Source organism: Mustela erminea, chromosome 18, assembly GCF_009829155.1.
Source record: "Mustela erminea isolate mMusErm1 chromosome 18, mMusErm1.Pri, whole genome shotgun sequence".
Taxonomy (NCBI): Eukaryota; Metazoa; Chordata; class Mammalia; order Carnivora; family Mustelidae; genus Mustela; species Mustela erminea.
Window position 1 is genome coordinate 50,219,766 of NC_045631.1, and position 25,431 is coordinate 50,245,196.

General features: G+C 51.1%; 1 protein-coding gene across 1 annotated transcript in view; it reads right to left on the reverse strand.

Moving 5' to 3' along the window:
- The window catches only part of RGS9 (regulator of G protein signaling 9), a 71,028-nt gene extending 46,233 nt beyond the window's left edge, over positions 1–24,795 (reverse strand). Inside the window, exons 1-9 of the mRNA XM_032321856.1 lie at positions 24,493–24,795; positions 14,482–14,578; positions 10,445–10,495; positions 9,062–9,168; positions 8,794–8,845; positions 8,475–8,533; positions 6,581–6,657; positions 3,391–3,408; positions 2,242–2,308 (exon numbers count right to left, since the gene is read on the reverse strand). Of these exons, the coding sequence (XP_032177747.1) occupies positions 2,242–2,308; positions 3,391–3,408; positions 6,581–6,657; positions 8,475–8,533; positions 8,794–8,845; positions 9,062–9,168; positions 10,445–10,495; positions 14,482–14,578; positions 24,493–24,549 (585 nt within the window). The 5' untranslated portion in view covers positions 24,550–24,795. The remainder of the gene's footprint in view (positions 1–2,241; positions 2,309–3,390; positions 3,409–6,580; positions 6,658–8,474; positions 8,534–8,793; positions 8,846–9,061; positions 9,169–10,444; positions 10,496–14,481; positions 14,579–24,492) is intronic.
- Between the last annotated feature and the right edge of the window lie 636 nt (positions 24,796–25,431).

A 25,431-nucleotide genomic window follows, 5' to 3' on the forward strand; every position in this document is an offset into this window, starting at 1 on the left:
AACCCACAGGCAGCCCAGCCCCATCTTGGACCGTCCATGCAGTCTGGACCCAGGAAACAGCACTTCCAGAGATTGGACGTGAAAAAACAGTTTTGTGTCCGTGGGGTTTTGCGACGGTTCCAGGGACATCAGAACCTCATTGAGAACTCGGCTCCCCGGCGCTCTCAAAGAGGGACTGGCTACCTTTGAACCCTGGTGTCTTGTTAAGGCAGCAGGGACTCATGCGATGGTCTGATGACCAAGGACTTTGATGCCCTAAGACATCCCAAGCCATTGTGGGGGGAGGCAGAAGAGCACAGGGGCCAGGAGAGAGTGCTCTGCAGTCTGGCCCTTGCTAGCTGTGCAACTCTAGCAACATCCCTGAGCCTCAGCTTTCCCATCTGCAGAATGGGATGAATAGAAGCACCTTCTACCCGGGGCTGTGAAGATGAAATGAAGAGAACAGACGCGGAGTGAAGCCCAGCACAGTGCCCAGCACACAGTGATGTGTGCAGTTCAGGTCTGCCGTGATGGTGGTGATGATGATGATGGAGGCAGAGGAAGTGGCAGCAGTGGGGGAGAAGGGGGGAGTGGAGGCGGGGCAGGTGATGGCGGAAGCAGTAATCAGAGAGTCACATGGTCAAATTTCAGGGAGTTCAGCATCGTACTGTGAAGAACCTCTCAGCCATCTGCCTGGTACAGGGACCAAGAGCTTGTCCCCGGAGAAGTGGGGGAAACTCAGATCATCTGTTTTGCACTTCGTCCCCTATGGGTCTCCTGGTTTCAGGGACAGAGGGGAGGAGAGAGACCCAGGGCAGGTTCTGGGCACCAGCAGTCTATGCCACTTTGCCAGGGACGCAGTCACATCGGCATTTCCCCACCATGGGGTCTCTGCAAGTAACGCGAAGCCAGTCTCCACCCTGCAAGGAGCAGGGTCCCCTCCCCATCATGAGTGCCACGGGCACCAGGGTGTCTTGCCCAATGAGTGGCTTCCCCACTCATTGTGCCCTTATCCCCGCCCAGGCTCCCCCTTCAGGAACAGATGACAGAAGGCAGGCTGAACAATGCCAGTGTCCTTGTCCTACAAAGATCTCACTCCTGAGCTACAATGAGGCGGTGGGGAGAGGGGGGGAACGTGTGCTTGGCTGTTTCTCTAGAAACCTCTCATCCCAGCCGTGGACTCCTTCACCCAGCTCCGGACCCATGTCAGGCATCAGCTAACTGATTTGTCTAGAGGAGTCCTGGAACAAAGCAAAACCAAACGAGCTTCTTGGGGATCAACCCCAGGACCTTAATCTCAGCAGTGAGGCATGGAAACCAACACCCCCACAGATGGAACACCGTACATGTTATCTGCTTTAAGTTTAGAAAGAAAACAAGCAAAATGGCCAAAATCTGATGAGTTCTAACGTCCAAGATCCAAAAGCTTTGGCACAGTGACCAGCCCAGGTCACTTTCTGGTCCTGAGAATGTGGTCAGCTGAGAAGCAGGGAAACTAAAGGACGAAGAGGAAGAACACTCGCTTTGACCTCTTCATGTTCCAGAATCTCTCTAACATCTCCCACCTCCAGTGACCCGTCGGCAGTACCCACGTCTGCCCCAGGTGGAAACTGAGGCAGCAGGGTTAACCCCAGTGGGTGACCATTCCCGGTAACGAGGCATAACAAGCTACATTACTTATGCCCAGCCTGTGTCTCTGGGCCCCTAAAGTCCCTGAGCCAGACACGCAATGTGCTCTAAGGCATGAGGCTCTGCACACACTTGTTCCTTCTCGCCTCCTCCCACCGCAGCTGCTGGGGACGAAGCTGCAAAAGGAAAAGGAGAGGAAGCAAGAGACACAGTGCCTGGCTTGGGCTGTGCAGACTTCCAGTTCTGTACCGCATCTTACGGGGAGCCTGGGTTCTAGTTTTTTCTTCTTGTATTCTTTTTCCAAGGTGTCACGGCCAAAAAAAAAAAAAAAAAAAAAAAAAAAAAAATCCAGCCTTCCTAAAGGACAAGCTCATTTGGCTTCCTCCCAGAGGTCACTTTGCTTAGACCCAACACCACCCGAGGAGCCGTGAGCTCACTCCACGCAGGCAGTCTCTGTCCTCTTCCACCGAGAGGTGCTCAGACGCTGACCCAACACCAAGAGACGCACTCGTGCTGATTCCGTGGCAGCCCCCGTGGGAAATGGACCGGCCAAAGGGGTGATGAGTACAGGGGTGGGGGTGGGGGAGGTGTGAGCTGAGGGAGGCCGCTGAGGCCAGGAAGGCCGATACTCACGGGGCATCGGTGGACCAGCCAATACGCCTTCTCCTGGCAATCCAATGCATACCTGTCTGCCTTAGTCCTTTCCTTTTCCGGTCCTGAAAAGCCAAAAGCCACGTAAAGGCCAGTCAGACTTCATGTTTTTGCTCAGTGATGTACCCCATTCCTGATGCCCCAGACCATTCTCCCCGCCTGTCCAAGTAATCTGTGTTTGCCAGAATCATAATCACGGCAAATGCAAGTATCACACGAGCACGAACTCACTTAATCCCCCCAGGGACCTCGTCCCCCAGACTTAGAGGCTCCAGGGCCGGAAGCAGAGACAGCCTGAATGTTTCCCGCGGAGGGTGACGCTGTCAGCAAGGAGCAGAGTGGGACTCGAACCCGCCTGCAGCCTCCGCCGTGTGGCCACCCCAGCGTGACTGGCCCCAGCATCGGACCCCCACCACCTGCACCCCTGCAGCGGGTGTGGGTGACATTCTGGGCTGACATCTGACACCCCTGGCTTCACGTTTCCCTGCGGTGATAAACAGCGTCGTCAACGTCTGGCCATGCCTGCGCTCCGTGCCAGGGAAAATTCTGGGCCTGGGAGAGGAGGGCGGAGGGGTCCGTGTGCCTCCCTGCCTGTCCCTTCTGCTCCGTCTCAGGGTTTTTCCAGACCTCACTGATCATAAAAGGCTATTTATTTTTCCGCTTATCTCTGTCTCCCCCTTTGCCCACGACGGAGAGGAAACAATGCCGCGCTTCCCTCCCACGGAAGCCCAGGCCACATGAACAATCGCGCCGTGGGTCTCATTCAGCACCATTTCCACGGCGACCTGCACTCACACGCGGATGCTTGTTTGCCAGGGCAACGTGGGATGACGCATGTGCCCTCCCCGAGACAGGGACGGCAGATTTATGTGCCCGCTCACGGACGGGCTGTTGTGCTAACCTCCTCTGGAAATTAAATATGAACACTGTCATTCCCACTTCCCTTTGCCAGCCTAACTGCATCTTCCACCAGGTTAATGACCCTGCAGCCTCAGGAGGGTAGGACACAGATGGCCTGAGGCACCGTGCAGTCTCTACCACGGCAGAGGGACTTGGCCATAGAGCGAGTGGCTAACTGACAACAATGGTCCCTCCTGGCATTGCTTCTGTGATGGGTATAACAGGAGACACTCCCTCTCTCTCCCTGTCCTGCTTTGAGGACACAAGAAGGCGGCCATCTGAAAGCCAGAAAGAGTCCTCGCCGGAAACTAAGCCCTGCCATAACCTTGAGCTGGGACTTCGCAACCTCCCAAACCATGAGAAAAGAAATGTCTGTTGTTTACGGCACTTGGTGTGTGGTTGTCCCGGGGCAGGGAGGTGCGGGCTGATGGAAGAGGGCAGGTAGGGTGGAAGGAATTTTGCCAGGGGTGGCCCACAGGACCGGATGACTAGATACTGGGCATGGGGGTTTTGGGGGTGGGAGGAAAATGGGGTCCCTTGCACGGGTGTGGGTAACACTAGAGGTAGAGGTTTGGGGTAGGGGGGAGAGAAACATTCAAATACGAACAAGTGAGTTAGAGATGTGACATCAACATGCAATGTTAAGTAGCTAGATAGGGAGTCTGGGGTTCAGAAAAGAGGTGTGTGTGGAGAGGCTTAGGATGACAAACGGCTGGCTTCATGAGCCAACCCAGCTTTGTGCTAAGACCCTCTGTTTGTATTAATCAGGGCTCTGCAGAGAAATAGAAACAGTAGGAGATTAGATAGATAGATAGATAGACAGAGGCACAATTTATTTATTTTAAGGAATAACACACAATTGAGGTGGCTGGCAAGTCCATATTCTGCAGGACATGTTGCAATCTGAGTCCAAAGGCAACCTAGAAGCAGAACTCCTGCCTCAGAAAACCTGTCTTTATTCTTAAGGCCTTCAACTGATTATACAAGGCCCACCCACACAATGGAAGTAATCTATTTTACTCAAAGACTACTGACTTAAATGTTAATCTCATCTAAAAAATACCTTTACAGGGCACCTGGCTAGATCAGTCTGTGGAGCATGAGATTTGATCTCGGGGTTGTGAGTTTGAGCCCCACACTGGGCATAGAGATTCCTTAAATATCAAAAATTTTTAAAAAATAACTTTACAATGTCATCTTGGACTGGTAGTGAGCCACTTATCTAGGCGCTGTGGCCTAGACAAGTTGACACACAAAATTAGCCACTGAAGACACAAAATCTGAAATCGGAGGCAGCCTTTGAGTCAAGCAATGGAATCAGTGGGGAAAAGCCAGTATCTCAGAAGGTGAGAACCTTTTATAAATTTCTCATCCCAAGGTATCTGGAAGGGATGGAGGGGAGGATGTCCTATGACATGTGCAGCGTGGAGCTTTATCTAGGCTGAGGCCAAAGCCCAAGTGGTGGGGCATGTGAAAGCCACTGAAAATAGCCCTGAACTGCACAGGCAGCTAGCGTGTCCTGAAAAGTCTATGTCAGAATCTGCGGTCCTGGGGATTACTGGGCTATCCTTCCTGCTAAGAGTAGAGTGCCGGAGGAGGATGAGGAGGTTCCATTTCAGTGTGGAACACAGCAGAAACTCCAAACTGGAGACCATAAGCAGAGCTCGCCAAATGAAGCCTTATGAACAAATACAAGTGATGGGAAGTTAGAGCATTCCCCGCAGCTGCTCTGTCTCTGACATAGCCGGGCAGAAACATGTCAATGGTGAAAGGCCCAAGCCAGATCTCTGAGTAATGCTCCTTTACCTGAATCTCAAGGCTCAGAGCAGATATTTCCCCTTGGAGGCAATAAAACCATCTGCAATTAGAAATTTTGTGTTTCCCAAACTGGCTCTCCTGCATAACAGTGCTCACTTCTTGTGATGGCTAATTTTATTGGTCAACTTGACTGCGTCATGGGGCGCCTAGATATTTGGCCAAATATTATTCTGGGTGTATTCCGGAGGGTGTTTTCAGACAAAAGTATTTTAAGTTGAAGACCTGAGTGGAACAAAGGGGATGTTGCTTCCCTAAATGACAAGGAACTCCTCCTGCCCGATGGCCTTGAGCTGGGACATCAGTCTTCCTGCCTTCGGACTCAACTAAAACATTGACTCCTGGGTCCCCAGCCTGCCAAATGCAGGTCTTGTGACTTCTCAGCCTGTGAAATTGTGTGAGCCAATGCCTTATCATAAATCTCTCGATATACATACATACATATATATCTTATTTTCTAGAGAGCCCTCACAATCCCTAATACTCTGATCCTAAGGTCACTTGATGATAGCCTGCTGTCCAGCCTAACTATGCACCAGCAAAGGCAGACCCTCCAGAAACTGGACCTGCCAGAGTGACTGGCTGGGCCCTCCAGACTTACCCATTTTGGTACTATCTGGTATCGGTCTCCTGGTATTCTCACTCCCCTATGTGACAGGCACACAGTAGGATCATACATCCCTACCCAAATACCTTTGAAGTTTGTCACAATCATATGAGGAGCTGCTCTGGCTAATGCATTGTGAACAGAAGTGACATGCATCACTTGTGACCGGCACAGGCTTTGTTTCCCTCTGTTCCAACAAAAGGCAAAGCCTGGATGGTGCTGTTCCTTCAGCATGGCTTCTGGAGTGGGCACAAGGCACGTCGGGGCCCCCGCTAACCCTAGTGGACATGTAACGCAAGCAAGAAATGAACCCGTGGTTTCGTGCTCCCAGGACCTCGGGGCTGTTTGTTACAACAGTCTGACCTCGTTCTGACTGATTCATTCTCTCCAACATGTACACATGGCTCTCAGAGACAAGGCAGAGCCGTCCAGGGACTTCTGGCTCTAGTTCTGAAGTGGACAGCAGGCAAATGAGAGCAGCAGTGGGTGGTTCTTCCACACGAACCCACTTAAGCTTTTTATGGCTCCTCAGGGCCCTTAGCACAAAACCCGCTAACGACCTGCTCCGGTTGACATCTCGGGTCTCACTCCTTCAGTCCCAGGCTCCCTGCTCTCTGCTTTAGCTACACTATTCAACTGCATCAAGCAGGTGATCTTCTGACTCCAGACTCTGGTTCTGTCTGCTTAGAAGATCCTCCTCACACCTCACCTTCCTCTCCCTCCACCACCACCATTCTTGGAAAACATCTATGCAGCTTCCAGGTTCAATATCCTTCCTGAAGCTCCTTTTGGACACTCCTGTGCGAGGCCCTCACCTCTGTGTAGTGCCACAGCCTATTTGCCCATCCACCTGACCCCAGACTGTGCCTTTATATTCCCCAGGCCCAGCCCACTGCCGGACACGTAAGTGCCCAAGAAAGGTTTGTTTTAATAAAAAGAAACAAAGAAAGAAGGGAGGAAGGAAGGACAGCCAGTGGACAAACGTTTTCTTCCACTTACCTGTACTGCTCTTTGGCCTGCATAATGACAAAGTCCCATTTGTAGTTAATTTTTTTGTTCAAGAAATTGTAATTTTCCTAGAAATGGAAAACAAAAAGAACACTAAGCCCCGTGACATACCGGTGTGCAGAAGGCAGAAAGCTCTAAGTCAATGAGGGCATGCCTCTGGCCCTGCAGCTACCTAGCCTCAACCACATGATCTCTCATCCCAGCTTTGCAAAGACATTCATTCAAAGGGTAGCACCAAATTCTCAAAAAACCTTTACAACAAAAGCCACAACCTGGCTTTGATTTTTTTAAAAAAATAACAATATCCCAAATATGATTAGGAAGAGGAGGAGAGAGTGGGAGAAAATGCAGAAACTCAATATTCAATGACAGAGCATCACAAAGATGCACAAAGACAAGTCGTAACATTGGCTTGATGCTGGCTTTTCCAAAAATATGTTTGTAAAGAATAAAAACACAGCAAGATTGTTGCTGTCTGCCTGGAAGTCTAGCCTTTTGAGGGTGAGGGTGTGTTCTTTGAGAAATCTGACTCATCTGGCCTAAAACAAAACTACAGTATTGTTTTCCCATCACAAACTCTAGTTCAAATCTGTTCATCACATAATATCTATTATCAAGCATATTAATTGTCTCATTGTTGTAGAACAGCAAAAAGTAGATAATAGCTATTGTGTGTCCAGTAGCCACTGAGGCAAGAGCTTAAATCACAGCAGGAGAAACTGAAGTTTGAAGGGGGAGGAATTTACTTCTAAACGGATGGATGAATGGTGGATGCATGATGGATGGATGGATGGATGGATGGATGGATGGTTGGTGGATGGAAGGATGATGGATGAAGGGTGGATGGATGGATGGGTGGATGGTGGATGATGGTTGGGTAAAAAGTGGATGGATGGATGGTGGATAGATAGATAGTGGATGGATGGACAGATGACGGATGAAGGGTGGATGGGTGGTGGATGGATGGTTGGGTAGATCGTGGATGGATGGATGGATGCACGGATGGATGGATGGAAGGATGGATGGATGGTTGGATGGTTGGATAGATGGATGGATGGATGGTTGTATGGATGGATGATGGATGGATGGTTGGATGGATGGATGGATGCATGGATGGATGGATGGATGGTTGGATGGATGGTTGGATGGATGGATGGATGGATGGATGGATGGATGGATGGGTAGATGGATGGTTGGATGGATGGATGGATGGTTGGATGGTTGAATGGATGGATGGATAGTTGGATGGATGGTTGGATGGATGCATGCATGCATGGATGGATGGATGGATGGATGGTTGGTTGGTGGATGGAAGGATGATGGATGAAGGGTAGATGGATGGATGGGTGGATGGTGGATGATGGTTGGGTAAAAAGTGGATGGATGGATGGTGGATAGATAGATAGTGGATGGATGGACAGATGACGGATGAAGGGTGGATGGGTGGTGGATGGATGGTTGGGTAGATCGTGGATGGATGGATGGATGCACGGATGGATGGTTGGATGGTTGGATAGATGGATGGATGGATGGTTGTATGGATGGATGGATGGATGGATGGTTGGATGGATGGATGCATGGATGGATGGATGGATGGATGGATGGATGGATGGTTGGATGGATGGATGGATGGATGGTTGAATGGATGGATGGATGGTTGGATGGATGGTTGGATGGATGCATGCATGGATGGATGGATGGTTGGATGGATGGATGGATGGATGGATTCACGGATGGATGCATGGATGGATGGACAGATGGCTAGATAATGGATGGAGGGATGGATGATGAGGTACATATGATGTAGCAAAGGGAGAAGCAGAAATAAAACAGCTCAAGACTTTATTCCAATTATAATAACTTGCACTTGAAAGCATCTCTGTACCTTTTCATATTCTTCTAAAATCCCTTTCTTCTTTATATTTCGCTTGGCTAGATAGATGGCTGGGGAAAAAAGCAAAGGTATTTTCCATCATCATCATGTTTTAAAACTGCCTCTGCAGCCTTTCCATGCGTGAGGCTGCTGTGCTTGGCTTGGTGGGAGGAGGTCTCAGCAGACCCTGGCTCCCTTCTCTGGGAACACTCCCAAAACAGATGTGAACTGACATAAAGTTCATGACGACAGCAAGACAAATGTCACCAAAATGTGGCAAGTAAATAAGCAGTGTGTTAAGCACTACCAAAAGCAAGGTGGGGGGTGTTACCATAGTCTGTATCTTCAGCCGGCCACTGCTGGGTGGGCCAGAAATACGGCGTCTACAAAAGAAACCAGGAAATCATGCTTAAACACTGGGCTGTGACTGTCCTCCTGGGCCCCCAGACCTGTGGCTCAAGAGGTAACTACCTTAGACCCCTCCCCCACCATTTCTAAAGTACTGAAAGTTCTGCTCTGGGGAGGATATGAAGCCACATAATTACCTTCTCAGATAAGATTAATCCCATATGAACACCAAGGTCAAGGCCAAGACCTACCTGAAATCGGTAGAGGCTGTTGTCAGGCTTGAGAACGAGATTCCTGGGATCTTGCAGGGGGTAAATGTAGCCATACTTGACAATAAAGTTGCCCAAGTTCTGTGCCTCTGAGAAGAAACAGTAAGACATGGAAGTCAACAGCGGACACCGAAAGCAGAAACAGCTCATTTCCCGACTCCACAAAGCAACCCACACTCCAGGAGAGGTGCCCCCATGCTAACAGCACTTCATCCAAGAAGTGAGGGCAGCAGTTCCTGAACTTGGCTATGGCCAAGCTGGGGAGCATGGTAATAGTAAGATTCCACAACCCGATGCCTAAGAATGACAACTCCCAGGTCCAGGGAGAACCAATGAACCCAAATGTTAATGGGTACCACAGGTGGTTCCCTGCAGATGTTAGAGAAGCTTGCTTGGGCCTCTGGGTCTGGAGAAGTCCCCAGCAGCAGGGAGAGAATGTCTCTGACCGACCAAAAGTTCCTCACTCAAAGAGGAAAGGAAAGAGAAGGCCATGTTTATTGTCAACTTCTACCCCAAGCTCAATCCTGCTTGCATCCCGGGTCCAGATCCCACTCTTCCACATCTTACTTTAATTCCCAACAACCTCCACTATGCTTGGAAAAGTTTTGCTTCTGGATTTGCATCAGGGTTATAATGCATACTGCTATGCTCAAAACTCCCCCATGGCTTCCTATTACTTGTCTCCCAGATAAAACTTGGAATTTTCAGGGGTGCCTGGATGGCTCCATTGGCTAAGCATCCGAATCTTTCTTTTGGCTCAGGTTGTGATCTGGGGGTCCTGGGATCGAGCCTGAGTCAGGCTCAGCACTGAAACTGCTTGGGATTCTCCCTCTCCATCTGGCCTCTCCCTGCACAAGCTCTTTCTTTCTCTCTCTCTCTTTCCCTCAAATAAATAAATCTTTTTTAAAAAGCCTGGAATCTGTAGACATGCCTACTAGATCCCTATCCCTCCGCGGCTCTCCACACCTAGCTGAAGCCATTTCTCCCAAGTTCTCATTCCCACTCCCTGTCTCATTTATTCCATTTCTACGCCACTGCTCGGGGCTCCCCTCCACAATTCACAAGCACCCCTTCTTTCAAAACCAGCTGTCTGTGGGCATCACCCCCTCCAAGAATTCTGTCTTGGCTGATGCTTCCCCAATTATCCATTATTCATGTGCGCTCAATATTTTGTACGAAACAATTATTTTCCCCCTATTAATCACGCCTTCACTTTTGATTTGGGCTGTTTTGCATGTAAATGCCTTGTCTTCTGATGTCAATTCCTCAGAGACAAAGGTTAAGCCTCCCTTTAGTCTCTACCCTCCATGGATTCTTTGGGCACACATAGCTTCCTTGTTGCCGGGGTGCTGGACAATCACTCACCCAGATTGGAGATCCAAAGCCGCTGGGCTATCCATTGAAGAACGTCACTTCCTGCAAGCCAGAAGTATTTGGCCACTGTCAGAGCTTCCAAGCAAATCATCGACCTCCACTCCCTCCTCCATGCTGTTGCCTGACTGGTCTCCACTGGGCTCAGCTGGGATCTCGTCCCTCTTCTGCTCCAAACTTTCAGGGGCTCCCCTCCCCGACCCCTCCCACGACGTTGACTCCAAATCCTGCAGCCCATGATTCAGGGTCATCCAGGATCTGACTCCAGCCAGATTTCCTGTTGAACGTCTCCCATACACCTGCGACATTTACCTCTCTGGTAGTACTTATTTTCTTACTTTACAGCAATTTGTGCATGGACTAACTGTCATCAGATAGGAAGCAAACAGCCCACATCTTAACACTGGGAAAAAACCGGACCCAGGGCATGCTGTCTGTGGGGACCCAGGTGGAGCCTGGCCACGTGAAGGTAAATCGGAGCAAAAGATGGGAGGGAAAGTGGGAACGAGCTAAGGGTGAGGGGATGGTTTGCCCAGGCTCCCAAATTCCATAGGCAGACTCCCAAAGAGTCCAAAAATTCTAAATTTAGACCTGGTCTCTCAGATCATTGTAAAGGTACTCTGATCAAAGCAGGAGAATGGGACGTATTTGGTAACACTCTGTGGGCTGATTTATAACTTCAGACAAGGGGGTGTGGACTCCACTTGTAGTCTTGGGTTCTACAAGTCTTACGGGCTGGCCTGGGGACAATGCAGAGTAAAGACTGATGTGGGAGAAAAAGGAGAAGGGGCAGACAGGGATAAGACCAGGAGAGGTCAGGAGAGAACGAGCACCCCTCACCCCGTCCCCCAAGGATTCCGATTTTTTTGTTTTTAATTTTTTTTTTATTAACATATAATGTATTATTAGCCCCAGGGGTACAGGTCTGTGAATCGCCAGGTTTACACACTTCACAGCACTCAGCACAGCACATACCTTTCCCAACGTCCATCAAGGATTCAGATTTATCTAAGGACCCAAGCAAGCCAAGCTCCACCAACAATCCAGAACTGCCGCTGGACCCCAAGGAAACTTTATGCTTCTGTCTCACCCTGGGCCCTGCAGCCCCGTAAGCAGAACAGGCTCCTTGGAAGAGGAGGGCAACAGCAGCCCCGAGGAAAGACAAGACGCCCTCGGAACAATGCACCCCCATTCAGACGCCATCTTGCAGACACCAATGACCACATTTTCCAGCAATTTCAGCCTGCTTTACAAAGGCCAAGCTTGGCCCTGATTGCATGGGAACTGGCCCACTGAACATACAGAGAGGAAGGATCTGGGTCTGACATGCCACAGCCTGTGTCCTTGTGGCTCGACTGTTTCAAATACTTCCTTCCTCAGCGGTAGTAAAGAGGCATTTCTTCCAGGCCCCTCCGGGGAAAGCCCTTACAACCCACTCATACACCCTCTGGGTTTAATTACCTGCCCAGGGCATGGCTAAAGATGGACAACCCACAATTCTTACCTCCCCCCGCCATGTCCTGGGGCACAAGTGTCCAAACATGACCTCTGTCTATGCCCACATGCCCACCGTTACTGCTTCCAGTGGGTTCTCATCTGTCGCTCTTAGTTTTATTTAACCCTGGTTGGCTGTTCTAAAGCAAAATTCTTCATCTAAAATCCTACATCAACTCCTAGCTAGGACTGGGGGTCTTAGACTTTCTCCCCGGGGTCTTTTTGAACGCTGCTCAGAGGTACACAGACCGAGAGACAGAGAGACCCAGGCAGGCAGCAGATGGATCTGTGCTCTCCACCAAGGAGCTGAGGGTTTTCTCATCCACTTGACTGCTTCCTAAAATAGACCAAATAAGATTACAGGGCCACCAGCTTCTCATCACGTGGTCTTCTGTGTAACAGTGCGGCAGGCTCCCACGTCAGCTACCTTCCTCCCCAGAAGTCCTGGGTCACCTGCCATCCGAGGAGCTGGGAGCTGATTACCCAATTTGCTTGTACCAGTGCTGACGCAGGGTCCAAGCCTTCAACCTGAGCCCTGTTGCGAAGGCACCTGAAATTCACCCACAGGAGGAACAAGAGAAAACATGGCGGGTGGGCAGCCTCATCCGAACCCAGGAGCCAAATGCGCCCTATGTGCAAGGAGAAAAAGTAGCTTATGCACAGACAGTGGGTCAAGGATGGACACTGGGGTCACATTGCTGGGGTCACATCCAAGCTCAGCCATGTGCTAGTTTAGTGAGAGGGATACCCGTGGCTGAAACTCTGTCTGCAAAAAAGCAGATGGTCCCATCAACCCTGAACTTGATCGTGAGCGTTAAGTGACACAGTGTAGGAAGTCACCAGCTCTCACCACAGGTCAAGCTTCCATGCCTGCTGACCACGTGCTCAGTACCATCCCACAGAATTCCCACAATCATTCTCTTCCCCAGGGATTACTATTCCTGCTTTTAAAATGAGATGATTAAGACAAGGGCTACACAGCTTGAAAGAGGCGCCCGAAGGAGTCAACCCCAGGGTAACTGACTCCAAGGCCAGTACTCCTCGCATGGTGCTAGACCAGCACACACTCACGCATTCAAGAACCTTCTATTAAACCGCCACCCTAACAGCTAGGCTGAGCAAGGGAGTCACCCAGGTGAGCAGGACAACATATCTCCCCCTGAGGGCTTTCCGATCCCATGGAGAATTCAGGCTGGAAGTAATGACAACCAGAAGTGGAGAGGGGTGGGGACAGGGACGCCTCAGGTACATCTTAAATGTCGGGGGAACGCAGAGCCACCCTGAGAAGTCTGCCCGTCAATCCCCACTCTTTGGGCACCTGTGTGACTCAGGTTCCTAGCCTTTCCCCAGGGCAGCTGGTCAGAGTTTCCTTTCCTTCTCTGAGCTATTCTGTCCCGTTCCCATCAACCGCTGTTTTGCTCCCAACAGCCAGGATGGTTTTCTGTTGCTTACACCTGAGGGAAAAAAGGTGGAGACACGCCTTCTTCCAAGCTGACAGAAAGGGAAACAGGGGAATACAGTTAGCCAGCTTGCCTCTGCCAAGACCAGAGCACCTTGAGCGAAAGGCAGTCAGGCTGTGGTGAGGGGGAGAGAGAGGGTTCACCAAGAGTGGGGCAGGGTGGCGAGTCCCCAGCTCGTGCTTTGAGAAGCTGTTTCTGCAGACAATAGGTCTCAGTAGGAAACATACTCTCTACTGAAAAACCAAAGTCATCAAACACATGCAACACATTTGTCCAAAGTCATTCTTATTCTGCGGTCAGTCCCTTCTGCCGATAGCCTCAAATGACGCTCCTTTATCCCACATCCAGAGGAAAGAGACACTGGCGCCGTCCCCGTGGCGTGGTTATGAAGGGTGTCAAAAAGAATCAGGAAAGGGTAGAGCAAAGACACAAAGACCACATTTTTTTCTGCCAAAGAGTGTTTTTTTTTTTTTTAATACTACCTGATTTCATGAAAACAGGGCAAACAGAAAGTGACAGCAAAAGCTTTTTAAATGACCTCCTGGGAGGGATGGCGTCACAAAGTGATCTATGGATTCCTTTTCTCCTTCCCTTTTTGAACCCTTCCTCAGAAGGAGTCTGTGGTCCAGGGATCAGCAAATTTCCTCTGTAAAAGGCTGTAAATATTCTCAGTTTTGTGGGCCATAATTCAGTCTCTGTACAAGTACTTAACTCTGTCACTGTAGCATAAAAACAGCCAAAGACAATATGTAAAGAGGGACATGGGGCACCTTGGTCACTCAGTCAGTTAAGCATCTGTCTTCAGCTCAGGTCATGACCCCCAGGGTCCTGGGCTCGAGCCCGCATTGGGCTCCCTGCTGAACAGGGAGCCTGCTTGTCCCTCCGCTCTGCCCCTCTCCCCTGCTTATGCTCACTTTCATGCTCTCTCTCAAAAATAAATAAATAAAATATTTTTTAGAAAATTTAGGGATGTGAATGTGCTCCAATAAAGCTTTATGCGCAAGCACTGGCCGTGGGCCGCACTTGGACCTTGGGCTATATAGATCGTCAGCTCCTGCGTGTGGACAGATACATTACCTGTCATGGCGTGAGGGACACTGGTAACCAGAACCTTCTGGTTCTGCATCCTGACCCCCGTCTCCGGGTTCTGCATGTCCTTCACCAGGGCTTCGATCTGCAAAACGGAACCGAAAACTTTAGCTCATCAGAGCTGCTCCAAAAGCCAGGCAAGGCCCCTTTCTGCACTGCGGAGGGAGCAAGAGATGCTGAGAGGAATGCAGGGAGCTTACCATCAGGAGCTTGTGACCCGGGTGGACCCTGAGAGATCGCAACACAACCAGGTTCGGCGTGAGGCTCACAGACACAAACCCCCAACCGGAAGTGGGAGCTTGGAGAAGTGTGCTCCAATTTGGAGATTCTGCACAAGCTCAGAGGAAAAGGGGAGACACGGGAAACGAGGATTTTGCTGGACAGAAAGTGAGAAGACACGGGAGCAAGTGCCCAGGGCGAGAGAGGGACGGACGACGAAGCAAGAAAAGCAGCTCGGGGCCAGATCACAACAGGCCTCGGATGCCATTCCCGGAGCAGGCATCTGGCTCCCGCAGTGACCGTTGGGCAGTGGCGTGATTCAGCCCAGGCTTGGGAAAAGTGGCCCATGACAGAAAAGACGCTGAGGTATGAGGAAGTTTGCCAAGAAGAATAAAAGAGGGGAGGTCCATTTGAAGATACTGCAACGGTCCCAGCAAGCAATGGTGGGTCTGTCTCCCCCCCTTGCCACTTCTCCCCCTTCTCAGGAGAGCAGCCAGAAAGACTCTTTCAATTATTTTAGAAGATGTCATTCCTCTGCTCAAAACCCTGCAGCAGCCATTCCACTCCGAGGCAATGGCCAAGTTCCCCAACTGGTCTACATGGTTGGGACCCCTTCCTCCCTGACTCTCTTCCTACCACCACCCACCTGGCTCCCTCCGATCTGGCCACCCTGGCCACCTTGCTGCTCCCTGACCATGCCCAGCCTCCTGCTCCAGGGCCTTTACTCTGACAATTCCCTGGGCCTGGACTGCCCTTCCCTATGTAACTAACTCGCTCACCACCTTCTTCTGCTAACATGCTCAGGAGGCCAGCCCTGACCATCTACTTAACAACCTAGAACTCCACTCGTGGCATTCCTGATCCCCGATCTGCTTTTTCAAGAGTACTCACCCTCTAACATAGGAAATTATCTGCCTCTGGATTACATTGCTTGATGGGTCTTATGTGTCTTTATATGTAGTGTTTACATTACATTATGTGTCTCCTTTTTCCTAGACAGTAAGCTCTTCAAGGGCAGGTCGTCTGTCTATCACGGTCCGATGCCATTATCCCATGCACGGGCACGGTGCTGGACACTGCCAGGGCCACAGAGCTGGTACTTCATAAGCAGCTGGTGCGTGAGTTAATATGCAAATGAAGGCAATGGCAGGGGCGAGAGGAAGGTGCCGCTTCAGAGCCCTAGTTAACTCGAGTGAACTGTACTTATAAATGACTGACTTGTTCAGTGAGGGTGGCAAAGTTTCTCACTCCCATGATCAGAGCTGCCGGTTCCCAGAATAGAAAAGGCAGATGTGCCAAAGAAGGAGCACCTTCTGAAAGCAAAGGATTCTGCTTTGGAATGCTGGCCAAGCTCGCCACGGCATCTGGCAGGCGACGGGAAATGAACATCCCAAGTGTGAAAGAGATAAGGGTCAGAGATACGACTTAGTCATGAGCCTCGGAGAGAGAGGAGAAGCCAAGAGAGCCAGAAGTCTCTCTCTCAAGGGAAAGAGACTGCGGGATGACAGCCACAAGGATGGCCCTCATGCTCTTTATTTTTTTGAATTTTATTAATAAAAAATAGTTTTCCGCTTGAAAAAAAAAATCAAAGGGAAGTAAAATCAACTGAAGGGTATTTTCAAACAAGCTGGATGAGTGGGCACAGTTGAAAAAAAAAAAAAAAAAAAGACAACCCAGGTGTGTCTCTTGTCAACGTTTATCACGGGCACTGACAAAGCCTCACATATCCGAGGTTTCCAGCTTCCGGTTCCCCCAGGGGACCCCTCACTCCTGAAGAAACCACGCATCTCCCTGCCTGCTGTGCGCTTGCCATGGTTAGTCAGTCATTCAACAACCAGGCAGTTACTCTGGAAAACCAAAGATAAGGTGATGTGGTCCCCGAGCCCAAGGAGCTTACTGGTGCTAGGATATTATGGGACAACATGGGAGGTCCAGTGACGAAGGTGAGTTCAGGGTATCATGAGAACACAACAGCGCCAGGAGAGGGTCAGGAGTGGTGACTCCTGGAATGAATCTTAAAAGAATGAATTGGGGGGGGGGGGCACCTGGGTGCTTCAGTGGGTGAAAGCCTCTGCCTTTGGCTCAAGTCATGATCCCAGGGTCCTGGGATCGAGCCCCGCATCGGGCTCTCTGCTCAGCAGGGAGCCTGCTTCCCTCTCTCTGCCTGCCTCTCTGCCTACTTGTGGTCTCTGTCTGTCAAATAAATACATGTAAAAATCTTAAAAAAAAAAAAAAAAAAAAAGAATAGGAATCGGGCACCAGAAAGGGGGGGAAATGGTGGGCCAGAGCATTCCAGGTTCCGGGGACAGCAGGAGCAGAAACAGAACACAAATGGCCAAATAGGAGGGAAACGTTTCTCGTCCCTCTCGGAAACCCTCTCCTGCCTACAGCTGGCCAGATCCAGTGCAGGGCCGCACGTCCAGCCCGACCCGTCCACGTTCCGGCTGCTACCCGAACTGAAACAGGTCAGTGATTCACCCACTTCCCCTCAATTTCCTAACCATTATTCTCCGGCTTTTAAATAAAATAACACCCCCTTGCTCTATGCAACACTTTACAATTACCAGTCCTTTTGGACGTTGCTCCGTGGCTGTGGTACAAAGAAAAGAAACCCACAGAGAAAACAAATCTCACAGCTCCATGGGGCTTCCTTTCTCAGCCCACGGTGGGATTTCACTGAACCTCTCCGAACGTCCTTTCTCTACTGGGGACGGTGATAGTCTGTGCCCAGGTAATTGACATACTTTGGTAATTTCTTAGAATCTCATTAAGCATTTGTGTAAAAATGCTTTACAGGGACAGATATGTTATAGACTCATAAAGATACAGACTTCATCAGGGCACCTGGGTGGCTCAGTCAGTTAAGCATCTGCCTTCAGCTTGGGTCATGCTCCTGGGGTCCAGGAATCGAGCCCAGTTGTTGGGTTCCCCGCTCCACAGGGAGTCTGCTTCTCCCTCTCCATCGGCCTTTCTCCCCACACCCTACTCTCTCTCTCCAGTAAAATCTTTTATAATAAAAAAAGATACATACTTTATCAGGAGAGATTCGTGTTAGTAGTTAGGCTTAGAATCATTCATATTAGTAGCTTTTGTATAATTAATGCATCTTTGGAACTTTGCATGCGGGGCTGTGTTTAGAGGCCTGTGTGAATAAAAATCTGCTCTCCTCACTGTTCAAATATTAAACACCTACTTACTGAGCATCCTTAAGTACACTGCATTTTGTAGAGGGAGGGTGTAGTACAACAAGGCAGAAGACATACTCCAAGTCCACAGAGGACTGGGAAGATGTTTGTATGAAAATAAAAAGTTAACTAAGATAAATGCTAGAGATCTGGGTGCAGAAAAAGCCCAGTTCAAATCCCTGCTCAATGTAGAAGTTAGGTAAATTCCTAAATGTCACTAAGACTCGTTTCTCTGTAAAACAGAGATGACAATAGTACCTCTATCATCAGAGGGATGTCGCGGAGATTATCCAAGATTAAGCGTGTAGAGCACTTAGTACAGTGCTACGCACAGACGACTCAGTAGACCGCGAGGGCGGGCTGAATTAGGCACCAAATAAAGGGGAAAGTGCTAACCCCAAATGACTCAAGAGATGACAAGGATGGCTGAGAAGATCTCCAAAAACTGTGTCTAGAGGGTGGATGGGATCTTCCCACAGGGTGAGGATGGAGCTGTACTCCAAGGGAGCGATGGTCTGAGACGGCCCAGGCTTCTCTATGCAGAAAAGTGAAGAGCTTGAACTTGGAACCCTTGTGCATTGTTGGTGGGAAAGCCAGACGGTGCAGCTGCTATGGAAAATGGTACGAAGGTTCCTCCAAAAATTAAAAACAGAATGACCGGCAATCCCACTCCTGGGTGTGTACTGAAAAGACTTGAAATTGGGATCTCGAAGAGATATTAGCTTGCCAAGTGTGACAAGCCAGTCACAGACAATCTGCAGGATCCCACTTATGTGGGGTCTCTAAATTCACAGAATCCAAGAGTGGGAAGGTGGTGCCAGGGGTTGGGGGAAGGGAAATGGGGCGTGGCCAACCAACAAGCATCAGGTTTCAGCTAAGCAAGGTAAAGCCGCTGGAGAGACCAGTTCTGCCGTATGGTTTGTGCACTCCAAAATTTAAGAGGGTAGATACTCAGAGTAAGTGTTCTTAACTCAATAAAATACAATTTTAAAGAGAATGATAGACAAAGACTGACCCAGCTGCACTGGAGGAAAGGGGTCACGCAGGGGAGCAAGGCTGAGGGCCTGTTGCACCTGCCCAGACGCATTCTTGGCTCACAGATTGTTCCGGAACAGAAACTATCCCTTTCGGCTCCATTCAGAGCTGCCCTTCTTGGCCTTCTGCAAGGTCAGGGCCTGGCAGCATCTTGGCCACTGCGTCAGCCTAGAGACTGCAGCAGTGAGGGGGGGAGCAAAGGGGCAAGCCCAGCACTTCTCCCGGACACGGAGGACCGAGGGGCCACAGGTGGTGAGGGTCACTCCTTCTGCAGATGTACAGGCTACTCCAAGAAATGCCTGATTTTCTAAGGTGCGGGCTTAGGTCTCTCCTTCCCCCTCCCCCTTTGCTGCTAGATGAAATTCCCTATTTGTTCAAGAAATTTTTGGATGAAACAGCCATGTTTCCTAGAAACAGGGGGCCCCGATATTGGAGAAGAAAAAGAAATTGCCTTAAGAGTGAGAAATCGGAGTTCCTTCAAGAGAAAGTCAGCGGATTGGATCCCTTCTCTTCATGTTAAGGGGGGAAAAAAATCTAGTTATAAAGAGTTTGAAAATCATCTTCAGGGGAGGAATAATGAGAGTTATTTTAAAAACACAATGAGGGGAGTCACATTTCTCTCCAGCAGGTGTGTCACCGTTCACAGAAAAGAAGGGCCGGTGGGAGGAGAGAGCATCACATGACCCTCGGGAACATTTCGAGGGCGTTCAGCCTGGTGCGGTTCCGATCAATTTTCCTTAGAACTTTCCTCACATAAATTCCTCTGAGGGGCCTCCCCGGTCACACCAGGAGATACTGAGAGACTCTGGTATGGGCTGAACTGTGTCCCCCACCCCCAAATGTGTATGCTGAAGACTTAACCCCCAGTACCTCAGAGCGTGAGTGTATTTGGGGAGAGGGTCTCTAACTGGCCATTTAAGTAAAATGAGGTCATGAGGTGGGCCCCGATCTAATATGACTGTGTCCTCCTGAGAACAGGAGAGTAGGACACAGGCAAGGCCATGTGAGGACACAAGGAAAAGGCAGCCGTCGGGAGCCAAGGAGAGAGGCCTCTGAGGAAACCAGCCCTACCGACCCCTGGTCTCGGATTTCTAGGCTCCAGAGCTGTGAGGAAATCACTTTCTGTTGTTTAAGCCACAGAGCCCATGGTACTTTGTCATGGCGGCGCCCATCAAAAAAAGAGTAGACCACGTCCTATCATCCACCCCAAGAGAAAAACCCCTCACCCATCGCAGAGAGGAGAGAATCCCAACCATTTCCAAGTTCTCCAGAGAGCCAGCGAGAAGCCCTGGCCTTTCCACTCCAAAAGGCTGCCAACTCTCACACCTCCCCCTGGTGTCCCGTGGGCGTCCCCGGGAGCTGAGGCCGAGGCCGGCCTTCCCCACCATCAAATGTCAAGGCCCACTCCCGACCAGATTCAGCCAAACCTCGTTCCAGGCACAAACACACGCCGCACAGCCAGGCCGCGCCGGGCCGCCTGGGACCCCGTGTTGGGGGACAGCGGCGAGGATGGGGGGTGCGGGCCCCACATTTCTGCTCTCAGAAGCCAACGTGCTGCGGTGTGACTGCAGGGCATGCCAGGGAACCCCGACATCCCAGAGGAGCAGACACGGTGGCTTTGACGCCCCAACATCCCACCGTCCACGCCCACGCCGCTCCTCACATTAAGGAGCTGTCAGTCACTGTGCAAGATCTCTGGGGCTGGAATTTTCCTTCAAGCCGGAGAAGGTTCCCAGGGGGATGAAACTAATCAGGCCTTCTTTGTACAAAGAGGGGCAGAGTGGCCCAGAACCACCAGGCTGTTTTGCTAACAGACAGGAAGGTGTCCCCGTTAACCCACCCGGCCACACAGAGGCCAGGTGACGCCCCCGCCACCTCACCCCGCCATCTCACACACCCTGGTGAGCTGCATACCCTCACTGGTACTCAGGGGTCTTTCCCCAAGGCCTGCCCTTCCCACTTGGTCAGAGGCCCAGGAAGCATTCTAGATGGCCCCCGACAACAGCAGCCAACGTCCGCTGACTCTGCTTTTGCTTCTGAGGTGTGTCTTACCTGCCCACTAAATCCTGCCTCATGGGACCTTCCTCCCTCCCCTCTGGACCATCAGGCTCTGCCTTCCTGCCACATGCCTTTCTACTGGCACGACGCCAGCCCCGTGTACCCAGGGTCCCCCACGGCAGCACTACTGACATCTGGGTCCAGACCATTCTTCATTGGGGGACCAGCTGCCCTGTGCATTGAGGGACAGCTAGCAGGACCCCTGCCTTTCCCCAGTGGATACCAGCTGCACCCTCATCTCCAGGTATGACAACCCGAAATGTCTCCAGGTGTTGGCAAACGGCCCCAGGATCCTTCAGCTCGGCTGTACAGTCAAATCCCCTGGAAGCTTTTTTTTTTTTTTTTTTAATCACCAATACTTGGACTCTACAGCACTTAATAAGTTAAATACCTCGTAAGTAAATCAGAAACTCAAAGGATGGGGACTCGGTGTCAATGTGTTGTAAGAGCAGCCAGTGCAGAGAAGCACTCAGACCCTCGAACCAGAATCATCCCTCTAGCACAGAAACCGACTCATTTTAAAATATCCAAAGGCTTCTCACTGAACACAGAAAGGCTCCAACTCCTCAGCACGACATCCAAAGCCCCCAGGTCTGGGCCCTTCTGAACTAGCAGCCTTAGCACCCAACAATCACCCACTCTCCCAGCCCCGGATAGCTCTCCCACACCAGCGTGGGGTTCGACATGTCTGTTGTGTATCTGCCCCAACAGCCACTCACCTTCCCATCCTCCTGGCAAAGAAAACGAATTTCTTGTACCTCAACTCAGTTGCAAGCCCCCCTTGTGACACCCGTCCTGATTCCCTCACCCCAGGCAGATAAGGGCACAGTTATGTATCATGGTGAATGAAAGAGGGACACAAGCAAAAGATGCCCTGTTCGGCCCACACCTCCTAATCGTTCTGTTTCTGCACTCTCTTCCCAAGCCAAAGCAGACGCCAGAAGCGGCACCAGAAAGCACAGCATCCAACAGAAGGCTTCTCCATGTGGCACCATGAGAGTCCATGCCACGGTGCTTCTCAAGGACAGCAGTGACTGGTACTGGCGGGGATGGTGATCTGGTCATCACAGAGGGGACAGGCCAGCCCTGGAACAGGAGGCCACACATACAGCAGCCACAGGGAGCGGCCCACCGCGTGTCCCCCACACACGGAGCACATGCCATTTCCTCTGCCTGGAACATCCTTCTTTCTCTCTGCGGATAACACCCACTTATCCTTTGCTCTCAGCTGCACGGCCCCCAAGCTTCCAAGTCAGGCCTTCCCACAGCCACCCAAGCTCATAGCATAGCATTGCCTTTGGCGACAGATGACGGTCAGTCCTGTTTTTCCCCGTTCCACCCCTTAGTGGCTACGTGATTGGGGCAAGTCCCCTTTCGGACCTTCAGTTTCCTTCTCTGTCAATGGTGATGATCATGTCCGTCTTTGTGGACCGACTGGGATAGTCATGCGTGCCCGCCCCCACTTTATAAACATTCACTGAGTATTTCGTCGAATATTCCTTGAGTGAGTGGCCAATGACACTGCACCCATGTTCACGTTCCTTTGGTCTGGATCCTTCTCCAGAAGCCCAGGCATCTAGGTCAGCGGGCTCCGCGTGCAGGACCCCCCCTGGCAGGGCTCTTGAGACTGGCTCTGGGGAGCTCTGGGACCTGACTGGGGACCTGAGAGTGCACAGACAGGCAGGTCCCTCCCCACAAGGCAAAGGGAAAGAGCAGTCCTGGGGGTGTGGGCAGAGTCTGTGGGCAGCGAAGGAAGCGGCTCGGCTCCAGGGACAGGGGAGAACCAGAACCAGCCTTCACAGCGGAGGAGGGGGAAGTTGGCAGGTGAGAAGGAGGAATGAGCTTTCCCAGGAGAGGAGCCTGAGGTACGAAAGGGCGCAGAGTTCCTAGAAAGATAGGGAGGACCTTGAGGACTGTGGCTGCTTGATTTTGTTTCCCTGGAGGGTAGGGCAGGTCGGTGGGAGGGAAAGAGAGACAGGTCAAAGCAGGATCCCGAATGCCTGGGCTGAGTGGGTTGTACTTGATCCTGGGACCATGGGAAGCCAGCGGAGGGTTTTAGGCTGAGGAGATCACCGTTAGCTTAAGAAAGAAAAACCAATGTGTTTATGAGGCATACTGTGGAGATAGGCAGGCTGGGGGCTGCGGAGAGAGGCTGGAAACCAAGACACCAGCCAGAAAACCCAGCAAAGAGAGGAAAATCTACCAGATAACAGTCATGATGGAAAAGAGTGTCAAGGTTCAGAAAACAGAATGTCTCCAGACCGTTGCTCTCTGAGCCTCCACGCCAGAGCTGCCCTGTCTGGGAGACAAAGGCAGTCCCGGGGGATCCTAGAAGATGATTTATGGCTTTCAGCTATCAGCCTTAAGGGGTTTTTTCTGCTTTTAGGAAGAAGTTTGCAATACAGGCTCTAAGGATTCTTTTCCTGAATGACCCTCACACCTCAGCCACCTGGAATGTTCACGAGCTTCTAGAAGTAGGTGGTCCACGTGAAACCAACTATCTCCATCGTGCCTGGGGCTGTCTAGGTGTTAGCACTGAAAGTCCTGGTCAAATCAGGACACTTGGTCCCCAACTACACCAGTCTGCTGAGCTTCAAGGACTCAAGACAGGGCTCTTAATTGTCACAAAGCATTCAGCTAATTCTACTCAACAAGATAAGCCGGAAAGGGGACACCGCACTGTAAGAAATGGCTGCAGATGGGGTGAAGGCTGGGCAAGTGACCTGGGGCCTAATCCTTTGTCCATCTCCTCTGACGCTGGTTACCTCAAAAGCCCAGAACAAAAAAAAGAGCCAGTCGGAACCCAACACATCACCCCACAAGGTACATGCCACATCCCAAGTGTCCACGGGCTAGATACCCTGTGCCTGGCCACTTGGTCTGAGAAAACCTTTGCAATGGAAGGGAAAGGCTCTGACTTCTGCTGCCAACACAGACAGACCCGAGATACACAAATACACACACTTGAATGAGGACTCTAGGGGCTCTGGGAGCGGGATGTCCCTTTATCCTACAAATCGCACCATTTTTGTGGTCCGTGTGTACACACCACACACACTCCGACTTAAAAATACTGCAACTGGGGATAAGAAAAATAGCAAAAATGTCAATGCAACATCTGGGAACCTTATGATAATATCAGGATTCTGTCTGTAATCTGACACAGCCTTGGCTGAACTGCCTTGTGGCACCTTCCTCTCTAGAGTAACAGGTTGTTTTCCAGCTTCCAGTGGACCATCGCCCCTGGCTTCAGATTCTCCGCTACAAACAGGTTACGTGGAAACCTAATCATTACAGTCTTTAACACAGACACACACACACACACACACACACACACACACGGCAACTAAGTCATTTAATAACACCAAGCAGCACCGACGGACCACAGGGATGCCCTCCACTCCGGCCACAAGCCCCGCGCCTCGCCAGCATCTCCGCGGACACTTCCCAGAGTTGGGACCCCGCGCACCTCCCAGGGCCCATGGCACCGGACCGCGCTCACCTTCTGCAGAAATGCCATCCTCGGCCTGTACTGTTGGCCTTGGTGTCGGATCGTCATCCTGGACCCTGGATGAAGGCACCACCAGAAGCCGAGCGGAGCGCAGGAGAGGAAGCCCCCGGCCAAGGCGCCCGCGTGCCCCGCACACGCCCTGGCGTCGGGGGGGAGGAGGGCGGCCGGGAGCGCGGGGCGGGGGCGGCTGCTGCCGGCGGCGCCCCTTTACTCTGCCTTGGCCCCCGCCCCGGGAAAGCCGCTGGAATCCGCGCCAGCCAATCAGCGCGCCGCGCCGCGGGCTCATTAGCATACCCTGCGCTGGCGCCCACCTGCCGCCAGGGGGCGGTGTCTGGTCCCAGCGAGACCCCGCGGAGCCTCAGGTGAGATCCGCGTGGGTCTGGCCGGGAGAGTGGGAGGATCTGTCGCAAAGAGCAGCCTTTTCACCTGGGCCAGAAGTGAGTTATATGCAGAAATGAGACAAAGAGGCCTTACTAATGAGCGTGGGGGGGAAATGGCCTTTCCCATCCTAGCTCTGCCACTAGCTAGCTGGACAACCTTGGGCAAGTTTCTTAAATTCTAAGCCTCGGTTTCCTTACCTGAAAGGTAAAAATGAAACACGGGATGGTCCTATCCAACGGACGGGCTGCTATATCATATAATGGGGGAAATGTGTAACACAGTGCTTGGTCCTCAACAAATGTTTAGCAGTGTTTACGGAAGCAAATTGTAAGTGGCTTGGTGAGGTGTTGGTTGAAGAAAGAGGGGAAGGGGGGAAGGAAAGGAAGGAACACAACACTGACTCAAGGTTGCAAACAATTTCAAGGACTTCATGGCTGGTCCCCTCTGAGAGGGGTCCACAACTTCCTTTTGCTTTAGAAAATCCAGGACCCAACAGGTGTCCATTCATGCAGAAGACCAGAGATCTTACAAGGCAAACCAGACCACTGG